General features: G+C 38.7%; 1 protein-coding gene across 3 annotated transcripts; it reads right to left on the bottom strand.

Moving 5' to 3' along the window:
• Positions 1–471: 471 nt before the first annotated feature.
• mocs1 (molybdenum cofactor synthesis 1) lies at positions 472–14,366 on the bottom strand. Of its 3 annotated transcripts, XM_088433690.1 has the most exons (12): positions 13,918–14,058; positions 13,696–13,818; positions 11,522–11,630; positions 10,462–10,629; positions 8,604–8,768; positions 7,153–7,214; positions 6,169–6,280; positions 4,972–5,084; positions 3,591–3,701; positions 3,393–3,513; positions 3,275–3,322; positions 472–1,974 (listed from the first exon to the last, which is right to left on the bottom strand). In XM_088433690.1, exons 3-12 carry the CDS (start codon positions 11,586–11,588, stop codon positions 1,013–1,015), a joined length of 1,929 nt encoding a protein of 642 aa, XP_088289816.1. In that variant the 5' UTR covers positions 11,589–11,630; positions 13,696–13,818; positions 13,918–14,058; the 3' UTR covers positions 472–1,012. The 3 variants fall into 3 exon arrangements, with proteins under 3 accessions (XP_088289816.1, XP_088289815.1, XP_088289817.1); XM_088433689.1 differs by lacking the exon at positions 13,696–13,818 and having other exon boundaries at positions 13,918–14,366; XM_088433691.1 differs by lacking the exon at positions 13,696–13,818 and having other exon boundaries at positions 1,825–1,974; positions 3,257–3,322; positions 13,918–14,366.
• Between the last annotated feature and the right edge of the window lie 2,152 nt (positions 14,367–16,518).

Here is a 16,518-nt window from a genome sequence, read left to right as displayed (position 1 = left end):
AAACACAAGTCACATTTGTTAAAGGCTCATTTTTCAGCTGCAGCTGAGCTAATTTAACAAAATGCACGCAATTTATGTTTAGCTTTGGTGGTTCATTTATTTTTTTTTATTTTTTTTGCAGCTTGTACAAACTACCTGATATGCTAATCAGTGGCGGGCCGTGCATTTCAAAATGATACTAGTGGACTATCCGGAGAGCTTAACCAACCACAGGACAAGTATGTGCTGATTTCTACGTAGGGCCATTTAGCTTCCCCTGAAAGCGCAGTCCTGCGAGATGATTGGTCTGAGCTCTGTAACCTGAACAGGCTGTGTTCCTTTCCTTACAGTGGGTAGAACCTTTTCATTCGTGGGCTCTGGCAGATTTCAGGATACCTGGCAACACTCGCTAGCTGAAATGCGATTGGATAAATCCAACTTTTGAAATATATAGCACTGGTAGCCCTGCAAAAAAGCAGACATACTGTAATATGTCATACAGAGAACTGACGAGGGAGAATATTTTTATTTAAAAGTATTTATGAATAGTAGGCCTGCAGAGAACCTTTAATTTCTTTCATATTTGACTCAAACCTGGTGTATTCAAAAGTGATCAGTAACAACAGCATTTGCATTAGAATGTCAGCATCAAAGTGTGCAGTCAATTCTGTCTATTCAACTGTGAGAAAAGTAATCCAACTACTCTAGGGGGCAAGTCGAGCACTGCTAGCAAGCAGCTAATTTATACTAAGAGTTTCGCTAAATGCTGGCAACAGACGCCATACATTTTCCGCGTAATCAAGACATTTTATTAAGTCCTCTGAATTTGCAATTAAACGTGATTTCAGAACATTGTGTTGTTTACACGACTCAGTCCAAGAGGGACTTTGAGTGGTAGTCCGGTCACCATTACTGTGACATGCCTCTGGGAAAAAAAAACTTCAAAATAAAAGCGTTTCAAGGCGTTTGTGGTATGGCGTTTGGCGCCCTTTGACTTGAAACCTCAAAGGAACAAATCGCACAGTATGTTTTGTCACGAAGGACGTAGAAAGGCCCTCTTCCCCCCAGTCTTACTAAGTAGTTGTATGTCAGTAATGACGATGTCATGGCTCACAGCTTTGCACATGTCATAAATGGTCAGCGCCGCTATGGAAACCGCAGTCAAAGCCTCCATCTCCACACCTGTCCTGCCGGTGGTGCGACAGGTTGCCGTGACAACCACAGCGTTGCGTTGCTCATCCAGCTCCAGGGTGACTGTCGTGTGGTCTAAAGGGAGCGGATGACAGAGCGGGATGAGGGCCGAGGTCTGTTTGGAGCCCATAATGCCAGCCAATTGGGCCACAGCCATGGCGTCACCCTTTGCCAGCTGGTTTTTCTGCAGCAGCCCAAAAGCTAAGGGGCCCAAAAGTACGGTGGCACGGGCCTCGGCCGCTCGACGCGTTGGGGTTTTATTGCCAACATCCACCATGCTTGCTCGACCGTGGGCATCTGTGTGCGTCAGTCGGGCTTCTGGGGCACCATCCAGGTGTGCGCCACCTGTCTCACTAGTGGACTGGGAGATGTGTGGGTCTTGGCTAGAAGTGTTGTGACAGTGTCTCAGGATATGTTGTACACAGCTTACCTTGTCCTTCAATAAATGTCTGGGTAAGCGCTTATGCCTATTTTTTGTTTGGGGGTTGGAAGTCAAAGTGTTGATATGATAAGAGGGGACATTTGGACCACCATTAAAGTCAGACAAAGGGTATTGTACTTCGATAAAGGGTTCTGTCTGTTTCTTCTCAGTGAGAAGGGAGCCGCCACTCCTTGCTTTTGCTGAGCAGAATTCATAACATGCCTTTGCTGAAGCAGTGTGGTCTAAAAGGCACATAAGGCGAGCGCTACTAAGGACTTGCTTTCCACCTGGCAGGCACATATGAGAATTATTTTTTATACGCCGAGTGACAATGTAGGGAGACTTCAGGGTGCGTTTTGATGAAGGTATTTGGAAATTGCTCCCTGGAAGATACAAAAAAAAAAAAGGGTTGAGGATTATCTTCAAAAAATAGTTTACTAACAGTTCACTACCAACATCTGTGCATCTCAAAAGTGGTTACAGGTACACCCGGGAGTACATGAAGACACCACATTGAGTTTGTGAGAATATAACAGGGTTTCTGCAGCTATCAGCAAATCTAATTTCATGGTTTTTAATGTTGTGAGGGGAACAGTTACGTTTTTCAAATTAAGAGCAAATTAAATCACTAAATAGTTGTATGTCTTTTTCTTGGTAAGTTTTATGCACGTGCACATTTTCATAAGTGATGAAATTTCCTTGCAGACAAGCCAGAAGTAAAAAGAGGATGTTCCGTAATCTAGTTTCTGAATGAATTCTGCTAAATGAAATACGCCTTTAGATACCACGACAAATGTAGTTTGAATCCAGATGGCACAAAAATGCGTAGGGGTTGCATCACTGAAAAAGGTTGAGAACCAATGCATGACCTGACTGATGCTGGCCCAGCTAGGCTGGTCTAAATTACATACAGTAAGTGTAATGAAATCAACATGTTCCTGCTTTCTAAATTGATCTGTCATCATAACTCGCTTTGAGATACTGTACAGTATAAATCCCAGAAATGTCAAATTGCAGCAAAATCTCATCATGATAAAAAAAGTGACAAGACAAAAGCATTATTTTTCTCAAAGTTTTAAATCGTAGAGGATATTGATGCTAAGTATGAAAAAAACGTAAACTGTATCGCAGAAGCTCATGAAAATAAAAGTCTAGTGCCATTTCTGGCAGGGCCTCCACAACATGGCCCAACACAGCCACTGCCCAAAAGGCTTTAAGTAGGACCCTGGTCTACCATTGTGACCTACTGCTTGCATTGCACACAATAAGATCCAACACAAAAATGAAATTTCACAGAGAATATACATAAATGATCATTCTGACTGACACTGAAAGATCTTAATTTTAAAATGTATTTTATTATTGGGGTTGAATTTTGTGGTGGTTTTAAACTACTAACAACATTAGAGTGAGAGCAGTTTTTAAAATGTAATATTTTGGTAAAATATTAAGACATTTGAAAAGCATTGCAGTGGGCTTTACGATCTCTGTAAAAGAAAATATTTTGACACAGCTCTTTTACCAGATCTGACCAGATTGTATAGCTCCGATAGGTAAATGAGCGTATAATGTGCAAAATGTGTATAACCTGCCCCTGGTCAACGGTTTGGAAGGCGCAACACATTTTTACTTTTTGATCGCGACAGTGTGAGACTTTGTACGTACAGCTGCAGTGTCACCCACCGATGAGGATCATAGGTCGGTTCTTCATTTGGGAGATATTGAACATGCCTGAAAAGCCGTCACTCTGTTAGCACAAACGCAGTAATGAAATAAAAAGGTCTTCGATACATAATCATACCTGCATGTTGTTTTTTCTTCCTGCCCACAGCAGCACCAATTATTTGTAGTAACTCTTCATCTGATGCTCCGGAGCGCAACACATCTCTGAGGGACACTTCAGAGCTACCGAACAAACACACCTGAGGACCCATGGAAGAATGTTCTGTAGCATGGCATGACATGACACAAAAACAACTTAGCATGTTTTTAGCTTTACCCTGAGGTTGCCATCCGCTGTGATGCGCAAACGGTTACACGAGCCACAGAAATGGTCAGACATGGAGGTGATGAAGCCAACCTGTCCTTTAAAGCCTGGTACTTTGAATGCCTGTTGGGACATGAAAACCGACGTTAGTGTCAGGTGTTGAATTGCCAAGTGATTGCATAACCGATGAAGGCCCCACCAGGGCTGCTGCACACCCCGCCTATCCCCGCATGGAGAGAACGGTGGCCACTCTGATTTTTTATTTTTTTTTTAATGTTCTGAACAAACATGATGTCTCACAGGCGTACAATGTTTGTGTTACATGATCTACTGTCTTTCCCCAAATATAAGACGCATCCTGTGTAGAGGACGCATCCTTAATTTTAAAGTCAAATTCTGGTATTTTCTATTTTGACGTGAATAAGACGCATCGGAATTTGGCAACAATGTGAAAACTATAGCAAAACATACTAAATCTTATCTTCCTAAACCCTTCATATTTTCTTGTGGTCATATATATTTGTTGTGTATTAAGTGAGTATCTGATTTCCCACATTGTGAGTTGTCAGTGAATGCCTCACCAAGGTAATATTGAATGCGCTCTGATTGTTTTTCTTTTCCTTCACAATGCGGCTTGAATTAATTTTACCATAAATACCCGGTTGCGAACCGTCTATGTTTCACCAAATTTATGATTGTGTGTCTGTGCCAAAAGACCGCAATTAATAAACGAGTAAAATGGAATACCTTTTCGTGTTCTTTAACCGTAACAACCTAAGCTAACACGAGCTGCTCTCAGCTGCTAACAGCTAACTGGCTTCCGTCTTCTAGCACGTCCCGTTACAGTAATTATTGTAAGTAAAAATACGGCCGATATAAATATTTTATTCTGCGCTTTTGTGGCTCAATTTTCCTCGAATGTTTACGAATTTAAAAAATGTTTTAGTTGTTTAAGTTACTGTAATATGACGCACCCATTCTTTTGGCCTTCATTGTTGTGAAAACAGTCTTATATTTGAGGAATTACGGTACTTTACATTATACAGGTCTGCCTCTTGCCATACAAATGAAGTTTGAGAGCTGGGAAATATATTGCAAAGTCGACCTGTAGTTGACAAAATGACCGCATTCGTCAAAAAGCTTTATGATGTGACGCTTTGTAAAAATAAACTGACTGAGAAGCACCGTCTATAACTGACCCCAATTGGCGGACGTTAACTGTTTCAGTCAGTACTCAGTCCATATATGTTTTCCAGGGCTTCACATCATAAACCACACACTGAAAATGCAGAAACCAAAAATTTCCCTTCGCAGTTTCAATGTGTTTTAGGCGAAACATGTGAATTTTTACGCGCAAATTGCAATGTAAAACCACTTATTTCAAGCTTTGGACCTTTGCTGTCTCAGAGTGTCCAGTTTGAAGCGTTTCCAGGTTGGGCCACTGCTGTCTGATATGATCCAACATTTCCTGGTAGCTCACCATCTTCTTAAAGTTCCATTTGTTGCCTGGACAAAGAAGACACAGTCAATAGGTAAAATACATAAAATGCTATTCCTTAATGATTTTATTGACCAAGGGGTGAAAAATACAGACCTATCTGAAATGTAAAAAGGTAATTCTCCGTTTCTTGAATCACAAAGCCGACATTAGAGGCTTGTTTGCATGAAGGCATGCCCCCCCCTTCACCAGCGCAGAGTCAGGATTTAGTGTAAAGGTTTTCAAACGCCTTTTTGTTATCATGTACTCTGATAATGTCATGTAAAGAATGTAATGTCTTGTTTTTAACACTGATGTTTACTGCTGATGACACACTAGGTAGTTCATTGACAAAACTGTTTGCAACATGATTGAGCTACCACTATAAAAGTCCATTTACTGTATATGCTCGATTCTGTTGGTGCCAAAACACCGTTTGTACCCATCTTCATCTGTTGAGACATCCCCAGATTTTAAAGTGTTCAAATGTAAGAGGATGTCCTTACCTGCTATTGGAAGTTACATACCATTGGTCTTTTAACACTTCCTGAAGGTTTGAGGTCAATATCTTTTTCCTAAGCTACTGATTGCTCTGGGTCTTAGAAAGATGTATGTGCCTAAATTTTAAACACATTTTTCTCAAAATATGGGATTTCAACCAGACAACATTCAAAATGCCATGACTGTTATTTTTGGACCAACACCAAGTATTATAAGTAATTTAAAAAAGAATTGAATGGATTATTAGAATACGTGAATATCTAAATTTTTTGAGACACAAGCCTGATTCCAATTCCACTGCAAAGTATACTGTGAAAGAACATGACTATTTGTTATAATAAAATTTGATATTAATTGGCAGACTCACTCAAACAGCTCATGCAATGAGCAATGAAATTTAATACGGTACTGTATATAATGACAGAAAAGTTCAAAAGCTATAAACAGTTGTCAGAATTAGAAAATACCGTGGTTGTGATATCTAATTTCATCGACCTCATCAAAAATGTCGCTGATGGATCGGCAATTTAGAACATTACAGCCGATCACAAAATGTATAAATCCAAACTCGATTCGAAGCCAGTCAATCTGATCATTGTTAATTTAACTTACCATCAAATGGCATGTATTCGATGAAGCGCACTTCCAGAGGCTTCTTCTCTGTCAGGCCAACAAAATCCAGCAGTTCGTCTTCGTTAAGGCCTCGCATGACCACACAGTTTACCTACAGCAAGAAGCGCACAACAGCAAACAAACAGTTAAATGCACATCCAAACCCAACTGTCTTTTTCAGTTACAGTATGTTCCATTTTAGTTCTCTGCTCTGTACATTAAATGGATTTCTTTTTCAGTGCAATAATATCAGTGAGTTTGTCCCTAAACAAAATAGCTGAATTTGCTTATTTCTTATTCAAATCCATGTGTGAGAAGGTAAGCGCAACTGCAATGAGTCATGTGTCCTTTGTGCCTCATGCAAACATGCACAGGTAAAATGACGCAGGCAGTTAATGGGGCAGACCCTCACACAATTGCAGTTTCTTCTGATCATGCACATGCTGATGTTCATAAGTGTCTCTAATGTATTAAAAGCGCACTGCCACTAGAGGGAGGCAGAGTACCGTGTAAGCTTTTCCACTTAAAGTAACGGTTGGCTTCAATAAATACGACTTGTTTAATTCTTAACTGACACAGATTCGTCTGTTGGAAACATCACACATGTCATTACGATACCAAAAGGTCGGTAATTGTATAAACACTAATGGGTTAAACAAAAGGCCAAGAACAAATGCTTTTTTATTTAAAAAAAAAAAAAATCTGAAAAAAAAAACAACAATGAAGTCGACCGTTACTTATGCGTTTGTTTTTGTTTTGGTTTTTTATATCACATTGTTGAACGTGTTGAAAATATGTTTCAATATGGTCAAAATTTAAGTAAGCTCTATTTTGACTCCAAAGGATCTCGGCAGTCATGGACATCACTGTATATCATTTTCCATTATGTTTTCTTATTAGTTGCTCTTTCGTCAATTTGTTCCCTTTCAAACATTATTCTGTCTGACTGCATTTAAAGCAAAAAGAAAAAGGACTACTAGATACCTTGACTGGGTTGTAGCCCATTTCAATGGCCTTATCAATGCCTTCCATGACCTTGTGGAACCCTGCGAAAAAAAATATTAAAGATTAACTGGGGGATAAGTATAATATCTGATAAGATGTATGGCATAATTTATATTTTCGCTTCTTTAAGTCTTGTCGTGTTCTTTACTCAGTTGTGAACTCTTTGGTGATTAACAAAAGGAAGCCGAATATTTCAGACAGTTTCATTTTTCACAACCCAGAACTTCCTCTTTCCCTTATATCTCCATCTCAGTTCTCCATCTGTGCATTCCATCCGTACGCCCACGAACCAGAGCTGAGCCTGCTGTCACTTTGCCGCCTCAAAGTGAGACTGACCCACATCAGCCAGACACTGTTTATAAATGAACAAAGTGGATTACATCTGTCAGCTAGCCTAGCATGAGCAAATGTTTCCTCGTTCATTGCGGGGCTTAAGGTTCCCAAAAATACCCAAAGAAATAAAATCAATCTTTTTGGGTCTGATAGATATGATCTTATTTATTTATCTATTTATTTATTTATTCGAAGTAAACTGGGTTCCAGAAAAAGTAGGGCTGTAAGACAGGAAATACCCGAGGCAAGGCCTGGCAATTGGCGAAGCAAGACCAATGGGTGGAAAACATCCAAAGCAAGCCGGCATGCCAGGATGGTGCCTGATCTTAGGACACAAGAGTACGCGCGCCTCTTCCCCGAGCTACGTGCAGGAGAGGAAGTCAGACTTTCTGACTTAATTGATGAGTGCCTCGGCCCTTAGCCTATTGCAGTCATTCCTAAATATTGGGGTGTGATGCGATGGTAAGGGGCTCGTCGCGAAACGGGATTTCCTTTAGAGCTGTGTAAGGTAAATCACACATCTAAGGCATCAGGTGGTGCAGCGGCACTCTCATTGTCAAAGTGTGTGGTAATTCAAAACTTTTTCAATTGCTGTCGACACATTTTTTTCTAAATCGAATTTATAATAAATTAGCACAATGTTTTATAACATTACTTCACGTTAAATTTTTTAAGTGTGAATCTGTCAGATCAATTTACATTTCTCATTATTTATCCTTTTTTTAGCATTAAACTGTTCAGTTGGCCGAAAATGTTTCTACTTTGAATTAGGGTTAACATTTTTTTTTTCATGCACTTTAACTATTTTTTTATGATTCAGAATAAGCTGTACCCAGTATATACCCTGCAAAAAGTAAACGTGCTGAAAGTTCATTTAAATGGTGTTTTAATTTTATTAATGTTAAGGATGCCATTTTAGGTATACTTATACAACTTTCATAAATAATGATCTTATTTATAGTCAATGCAAAGTATAGAGTGATGTAGCAACTGTATTGAAAAATAAAGCAGGGCGTCACGGTGTAGGCTGCCCCATTTAGTCTTTAATATTTCACCATTCCAACACTTGAGGTAAAAATTCAGGCAAAATTCCATACCTTTTCGCCTGACAATGAACTCAAACTTGGCAGGTACCAGTGAATCCAAACTGATGTTGATCAGGTCAAGGCCCGCATCTTTGAGTAGAGGCAGCAGTCTGGCAAGGTTCATGCCGTTTGTTGTTACTGCAATGGTCTTCAAACCCTCCATTTTTCTCAATTCAGCTGCATTGGCAAGAAAGTAGAGTGAAAGCGTGGGGGCGAAAAAACAGAAAAAGAGCTACATCAGTAATCAAACAAACACACACTGCCTTGCTTTCACATTCATTTAACAGCCGGCAAAGTGGTACTTGGTACCATGTGAACAATTTAAGGTCGCATTTTCCCCACATTTTGCTTTTGTGTTTTTACAGTAAACTTAACTAAAAACAGAATGCAAACCATGACATATATTATTACTACATACTTTTGATTAACGATGATTTAAGGTCCTCCAAAGGCAAATGCGTACTCCATGGACACATATATTTCATAGAAACAGTCCTGCCAGAGCATCAGCAGAAAGTGTACTTAAACATTTCATCCTTTTGCCCCAAAATGTACATTATGTGATCAATTTATATAATGTGATCTAGGCTATGATTATATTACATTATGTTTAGTTACATTTTTGTACAAAATGGCATGATGAGAGTGATGAAAAGTTGAAAAGTATAGTATTTAACTGATATTTTTTACCCTAACCCTTGTCTAAGAAAAGGTCAAAAAATGGCCTGTATCAAAAGAATGAAAAATCTAACGTAATCGATTACTTAACGTATTTGGCAAATTATTTAAAGAAATCGTTTACTGTATTAATAAGGTGATTTATTACTTTAATACTTAATTCATTTAGCACCAGCCAGTTTTAGACAAACCTTTAGCCAAACACTTGAAAAAAAAAAAGAATACAAATAAGTAAAGGATTCATGTTTGGTATCAGTATCAACAGTGATAAGCAAATATCAGTAATGGTTGATTAGTTTTGAATGCTCTGGAGCATAAAACATAGTTGTTATCAACCTTCTTGATCTGGCACTTATACAAAATACTAGAGCTATGTCTCATTGACTTCCTGCAATAGTGTTTAGCAGTACAGTACTGGACAAGCTTTAAAAGTGAATCATTGTGTAATGCCTTTTGCAACACTTTAGCCAACAGAATAAGCGGACAAGTCTTTGAGACAACATAACGCTTGTAATGAAAAATAAGTGTTCGGCCCGTATTAGAATAACATGTTGTTGTTGGCTGACCACCTGGTTTTGTTAGTACAAAGACCCTTTCATTTAATTTACATAAGAGCTATTTGTGTGGCGAAAACGAAATGACCTTGACAGATAAGTGACTTCAACACGGACATATTATAGTGTGTAGTTTTTGCTTCCTTCCTTGTGATTAGTTCTACTCTGCTGACGGATAAGCAAGTTGAACAGAGAAATGTTTCTTATTTGTCTTTTCACACTCTTACAGAAGCTTCAAATAAATAGAACTAAAAAAAGGCAATTTCTTTTCAAGACTATTTTACTGATCTTATCTAAATCCTTAAAAAAATTCCACAACATGCTCCATGACATCATCCAAATACAGATGACTACATAGTTGCCTTGATGGTGAATGTTGTGATTCTATGCTCCACTTTCCGTATTTGCCCACCTCATTAAACTCTGTAATGCTTTAAAGTCAGACAAAGCTCTGTGACCCATGCAGCCTCCACACTAACTCACGCCATTAATTTGTGATACATTAGACAAAGAAGATGTGTTGTATCGAATCAGTTCCCCTTGCTGCATATTTCTTCACAGAATGGATCACATGTTTCATCGGTGAATGTCACACAGGAATGTGCCTCCAATTACGTCAAGTTCTCAATGTGTTTTACCAATGATATCCAACACATCCGGTCTTATGAGGGGCTCTCCTCCGGTGAGACGAATCTTCTCCACGCCCTCTTTGACAAAAAGACGAGCGAGGGTCAGTATTTCTGTCGTGGAGAGAAGTTGGCCTCGCGGTGTCAGCTTGACGCCCTCCTCTGGCATACAGTACTGACCTGAAAATGACCACAACAAACACAAAAATGGAGGGTTGACTGTGTAGCCTGAGATACGTTGGGATCTTTTTACTGTGTAGGCCAGTAGGGCATGAACCCCCTGAAGGGTTTGGCATGGATGAGATTAAGCCGCTTGTTTTCACCTTTTTTTGGTGTTTGCTTTTTTCTTCTTGTTTGTGTCTTTTTTCTTGTTTGCATCTTTTATCATTGCGCCTTTTCCTGGTTGCTTCTCTTGTTTTCTTCTTTTTTCTTGTGTGGTGTTCTTGTAAGGTGTTTTAGTTTTCTTGTTTGCAATTAGCTTTTTTTTGCTTAGTTTTTTTGTTTGTGTGATTTGCACTTCAGGGACACCGTAATTCACAGTTTATCAGTACAATTTGAGTACCCATTAAAAACAATTGTAACAATTACAATTATAACAATTTTAAACATAATAAACGGTGGCAGTGCCTTTGTGTACTAATAACGCTCATGTGGATAAGCAGCTATAGAAGATGGACGGAGGGACGGACAGATGGATGGGTGGGTGGATGAATGGACGGTCAGACAGACCGGCGGGTGGATGGATGGATGGATACAACGAGCTTGCTCTAAGTTATTTGGTTGAAATGTTTTCAACTTCTATGAACGGTTAATTCAGTTGTTTATCTGAATTGATGTATTAGAAATCCAGATTTTTTTCTTTGGAATCAAAAACGTACTTAACAAGATACTATTTTCCTCAACATTTCTTTCAGTTAACCTTTTATGAAGTTCATTTACAGTTAATTTCTTTTTCTTTTCTTTTTTTTTTTTAAATTAGCACCTATCTCAGCAATTAAGTACCGGTAAATTGAAATAGTAACTCAAATGTCAGAAAGATGTCAACTTTAACAGACATGACAGGTCAACTTACAGCGCAGGTTGCATTTTTCAGTCAAGGAGATGCGTAAGTAATTGTGTCTCCGGCCAAAGTTGTCCATCAAGAAGGATGAAAAGGGAATGTTGTGATCCTTGAGCTTCTCCTGGAGAAAGTGAGATGATGGGTCACATGTTAACACATTCCGTACTTTTCTATGGTTAAACCACCTCAATATTTATTCTAAACTCTAAATTAATTCATAATTAAACTATATTAACTTAACTGTATTCCTTTTATACTGTTTTGTGAATTTAACAAACACTATATTGTACTCGATTGCTAACAATGTCTTTGATGTTTTGCTTTACTCCTAGTCCTATGGTATCTACAGAAAAAAAAACATAAAACAATGATACGGCTTTCTGAAACTAAAATTGTCCAATGTACTTATGACAGCTTGTGAGCTAAAAAGCTGGCTAATCATTTAAACTTAGTGAAGAGGCTTCCCATGAGAGCCACATTGCAGCACTGCATGGTCATGGAAGGATTATGACCTTTGCCTGCCAATAGTTATGCTGCTGTGCTGAGTGTAAACGAAAGCACAAGACTTGGTGCCACACACGCTATACTAAATCCCAGAACTTTGGACTATTTCTCCTTTGTTGACTACTTTAGTACTTTTCAAAAGCACAAATAATTTACACCAAATGTTGAGTCTGTTAGTTCGGGTAGAACAAAGACAAACTTTCGAGTTCCACTTTGACTAGTACAGTAATAGATTCTGTAGTTGCTCAATCAACAGGAAATAAAGTGTGGTTGCTAGTGTGGAAATGCTGAGTCTAGGATTTATTTTTTTCAAGTTCAAGGTGCTATTGCTTGGCTTGTTCAGAACAACTCAAGTACAGTAGGTGCAGTTATATTTCCCATTGTTAAAATTGAATGGCTCCAAAATATAATTTTCTGCAATAGAGTTAAATATAAACTAAACAAAATTCAACAAAAAAGGAAAATTAATGGCAGGATAGCTATTTCTTGATAGAGCTGCAAGATCAGATAATATTGCTCTGTGTCTTCAGGAAGCAAATTCTCATGGGTTGCACAAATAATTAACATCAAATGTTGAGTCAGTCAGTTCGGGTAGAACAAAGACAAGCTTTCAATAAAATAAGTTCCACTTTGACTAGTATAATAATGGATTCTGTAGTTATACCAAGAACAGTTTCCCAATCAAAAGGAAGTAAACTGGTTGCTATTGTGTAAATGCTGAGTCTATGATTTTTTTTTCTTCAACTTCTAGGTGGAATGCTTAGCTTGTTCAGAAAGACTTGAGTACAGTAAGAAATTTGGTGGAGTTTTTTTTCCACAATTAAAATCTAATGGCTCCAAAGTATTATAATTTTCTGCAATAGACTTAAATATAAACAAAACAAAATTAAAAAAAAAGAAAAAAAAGAAAATAAAATTAATGGCAGGACAACAATCACTTGGCAGAACTGAAAGATCACAGAATATTGCTCTGAGTCTTCAGGAAGCAAATTCCCATGGGTTGCTATGATACACAATGATACGGACAAATTCATCAGCATTCTCCTTTTAAGTTTTGTTGTTCCAGGTCAGTGTCCACAACTCAGCAATTACACAATATTTTGAAGGAAGTGGTTTGTCTTCTTGTGTGGATGTATATTCATAAATAATCATTTCTAAACTCGGCAGGTGGCTCAGTGGCGCAGTGAATAGCACGTCCGCCTCATGGTTCAAAGGTTCCAGTTCAAATCCACCCAGCTCCATCCTTCCTGTGTGGAGTTTGCATGTTCTCCCCGAGCCCACGTGGGTTCGCTCCAGTTCAGGGTGTCCCCCGCCCACTGCCCGAAGACAGCTGAGATAGGCGCCAGTAAGCCTGCGAACCCTATGGGGATTAGTGGCTCAAAAAATGGATGAATGGGCATTTCTAAACAATCAAATACAGGCTATATTAATATAGTGCATGTATTGGTATGTTAGTAACTCATCTATTTCAAACTGTTGGATAGTGTTTTGTTTAAATTAAAACTGATTTAAAAAACAAAAAATAACTACCGCTATACAGTATTTATATATTTATGAACTTATATTAACCTTAACTAGACATAGTGTTACTTATGCTTAAACTGATTTAATGGTAAATATACTTTCACTTATATAACGCTTTTCTACCTTAGGTACTCAAAGCGCTTTAACTAGTCATTTACCTACTGATGACGCAGCATCAGGAGCAAATGGGGGTTCAGTGTCTTGCTCAAGAACACTTCGACATGGTCTTGATGGTCGGGGGATCGAACCCACAGCATCTCAGCTGGAAGACGACCAATATGCTGCCCCACACATCTCAAACGTTTTCAGTTCCATTTACGCCAGAAATTGCAATAAATAAATAAAGGTTAACTATAAAGATAAACTAGTAAAACAATTACCTGTCTTATCAAGGTTTTCGCAGATGTGTTCAAGTCGGCGGAAGCTGAAGTGGAATCCCCAAATTTAAGTTCGTTCTTCTTGTGAGTTGCACTAGAAAAAGGTCTCCGATGAGCTCCACTCAGGCTCTGAGACAAGAGTTTTCTGACACATCTCACACTCCTGTGTGTCTCCTGCAAACCACAGCGCAGGTTAGAAGCCATGGTGTTATTTTTCTGTTGTACCCATCTGTTGACAGAACTCTATCGTAAACGTTTCGAAGAGATAAACACGCCTGTAAACTAGGACGGAAGAGCAAAGGGCGTCGTCTTTGGGAGCCAATGGGGCGCTGCTGTGTCACAGGAAAGTGCACCCTGGGAAATGTTGTGCATGTCCGAGTGAAACTTCAGTCCACTACAGCAAAATAATTTTATTGTGCCTCGACGCGTATACACCAATGGCAGACGCTCGGACGACAACAGGCAAGAGTCTGAGCGGGACCAGAGGCGTCTCTACAGAGTCGTAAATATGCAGGGGCGGAGCTATGAGTGGATCTTACCTCCTCATTCACCTCTGGCCACCTTCGTGGCCACTCCCACAACCGGGAAGCGGGGGGCGGGGGAGTGCAGGGAGGAAGTAATTGATATCAGCGTTTTTATCTGCCATTAACACCCGGGTACATATAGATACGCATTTTTAGACTCCTTGGTACTGTTACACAAAGTTATTAACATTACCTGCATATTTAAAAATCAATATATAATTGATCTCAATCCCTGAAAAAAAAACTGTCGCAAGAAAGGAAAATTCTCTTTTTACATTCGTCAATAAAGTCCCGACAAGCGTTCTCTTGCCCAATCAACCAAGGATAGGCTTTAGCAAACTAGGGAAGAGTACATTAGAGTTTATGCTTGCGTCCACTAGATGACAGTAGATCGTTTATTTTACAGCATTTTTGCAGGCTAATGTAGGTACGTATTTGGCAAAATAGATCAGTTCATCAGCTTGTGAGTATCAAATTAAGTTTACATTTATGCGAATTGAGTAAAAGACTTCATCTATGGGTGAACTGGCTGCACTTAATTCTTGGTTTCTGTCTGTCTGTCTGTCTGTCTGTCTGTCTCTTTCTTTCTTTCTTTCTTTCTTTCTTTCTTTCTTTCTTTCTTTCTTTCTTTCTTTCTTTCTTTCTTTCTTTCTTTCTTTCTTTCTTTCTTTCTTTCTTTCTTTCTTTCTTTCTTTCTTTCTTTCTTTCTTTCTCCCTCCACAATGTGACAGCTATCTGTGTTTTTGTGAAATCTTGCATTCTCATGATTATTCATGTGGCGGGAAAAAATACATTCTCTTATGAATATTGAATGTTCTACGAAATGGAAATTGTGAACTTTGATTTAAGATTAAACGCTTGTTTCCAATGTAATGGATAGTTGAAGAGGTTAATGTGCCCGTACTGTGTAATGTATTCTTGTTCTTTTTCTTCAGTATTGATGCACATTTAGTGGTACAAAAGGGCACAGCTGAGGATGTCAACAGATTCCTTATACATTTATTCAATTTTGACGTGACTTTAGAATGGAAATATTATATGTTTCCTGTGTTTTCTTGACACATCAAGAATCCACACTGCTTAATACAATACCAAAGTACAATATCTGCTTACATTTAATGATGGATGGCTTGAGGTCACCCTGTCTACCATTATTACAAGATGCAGTGTAACCTTAGTTGTACTTTTTCCAACAAATAGCCCTATTGGTTGTCCTAATCCGATATCAATCACAATGAGTATCTTCAAAGCAGCTATATATATCATCCATCCATCCAAGCCGCTTATCCTCACAAGGATCGCAGCCATATCCCAGCTGTCTTCGAGCAGTAGTTGGGGTACAACCTGAACTGGTGGCCAGCAAATTGCTGGGCACACCAAGATGAACATCATATGCACAAACACACTAAGACACGCTGTGAATGTTGACAAATAATAACAAGAAATGCTTAGTTTCTTCATGTATATTTATCTTTACATGTCACAAGTACATCATTAGCCGCCAAGGTTAATGACAAGCAGCACAAGTCTGAATCATAGGACTGACAGTGCTCATTATCACATCATGACATTATAATTAAATAGAGGTATTAAAAGCTGTTGCAACATGTGTTAGAGCTTCTCTGTATAAGACTCAGTTTAGAATTTAAGAAGCAGACTATGTTAACTTCTTCATGCAAAAACAAAAATCACATTGGAACACAAGTTAACACACTATGGGTTTTATTTTAGTAGACAGTGCATATGAGTGTGGGCGTATAAACTGGTGAATCTTGATTTTCTTGCCAGCGCAGGTCTAGTTTAGCATTCTTGGGAATCAGGCAGACCATGCTGTGTTATGCTGGGCAATTCGACAGTATAAGGGTGTTTTCTTTTGACGTGTTTCCAACACTTGACAATTTTGTGGCTGAAATCAGACTAAACTTTATACTAACTGTAAAGCAGGTTTACGTTTTAACATGATTTTGATGGCAGATTCCAAGCTCCACGGCTATGTGTGGTAGATGTAAATATTTAATCCACAAATATGACAAAAGCGTGCATCGAACCCAATGAATCGTTGGAAAAATCGGCTCTTTGA

The sequence above is a fragment of the Hippichthys cyanospilos genome, chromosome 14 (assembly GCF_059441005.1).
Source record: "Hippichthys cyanospilos isolate Australia breed blue-spotted pipefish chromosome 14, RoL_Hcya_1.0, whole genome shotgun sequence".
NCBI lineage: Eukaryota > Metazoa > Chordata > Actinopteri > Syngnathiformes > Syngnathidae > Hippichthys > Hippichthys cyanospilos.
The sequence above is the reverse complement of the archived record's forward strand: the minus strand, read 5'-3'. Positions and strand labels throughout refer to the sequence as shown.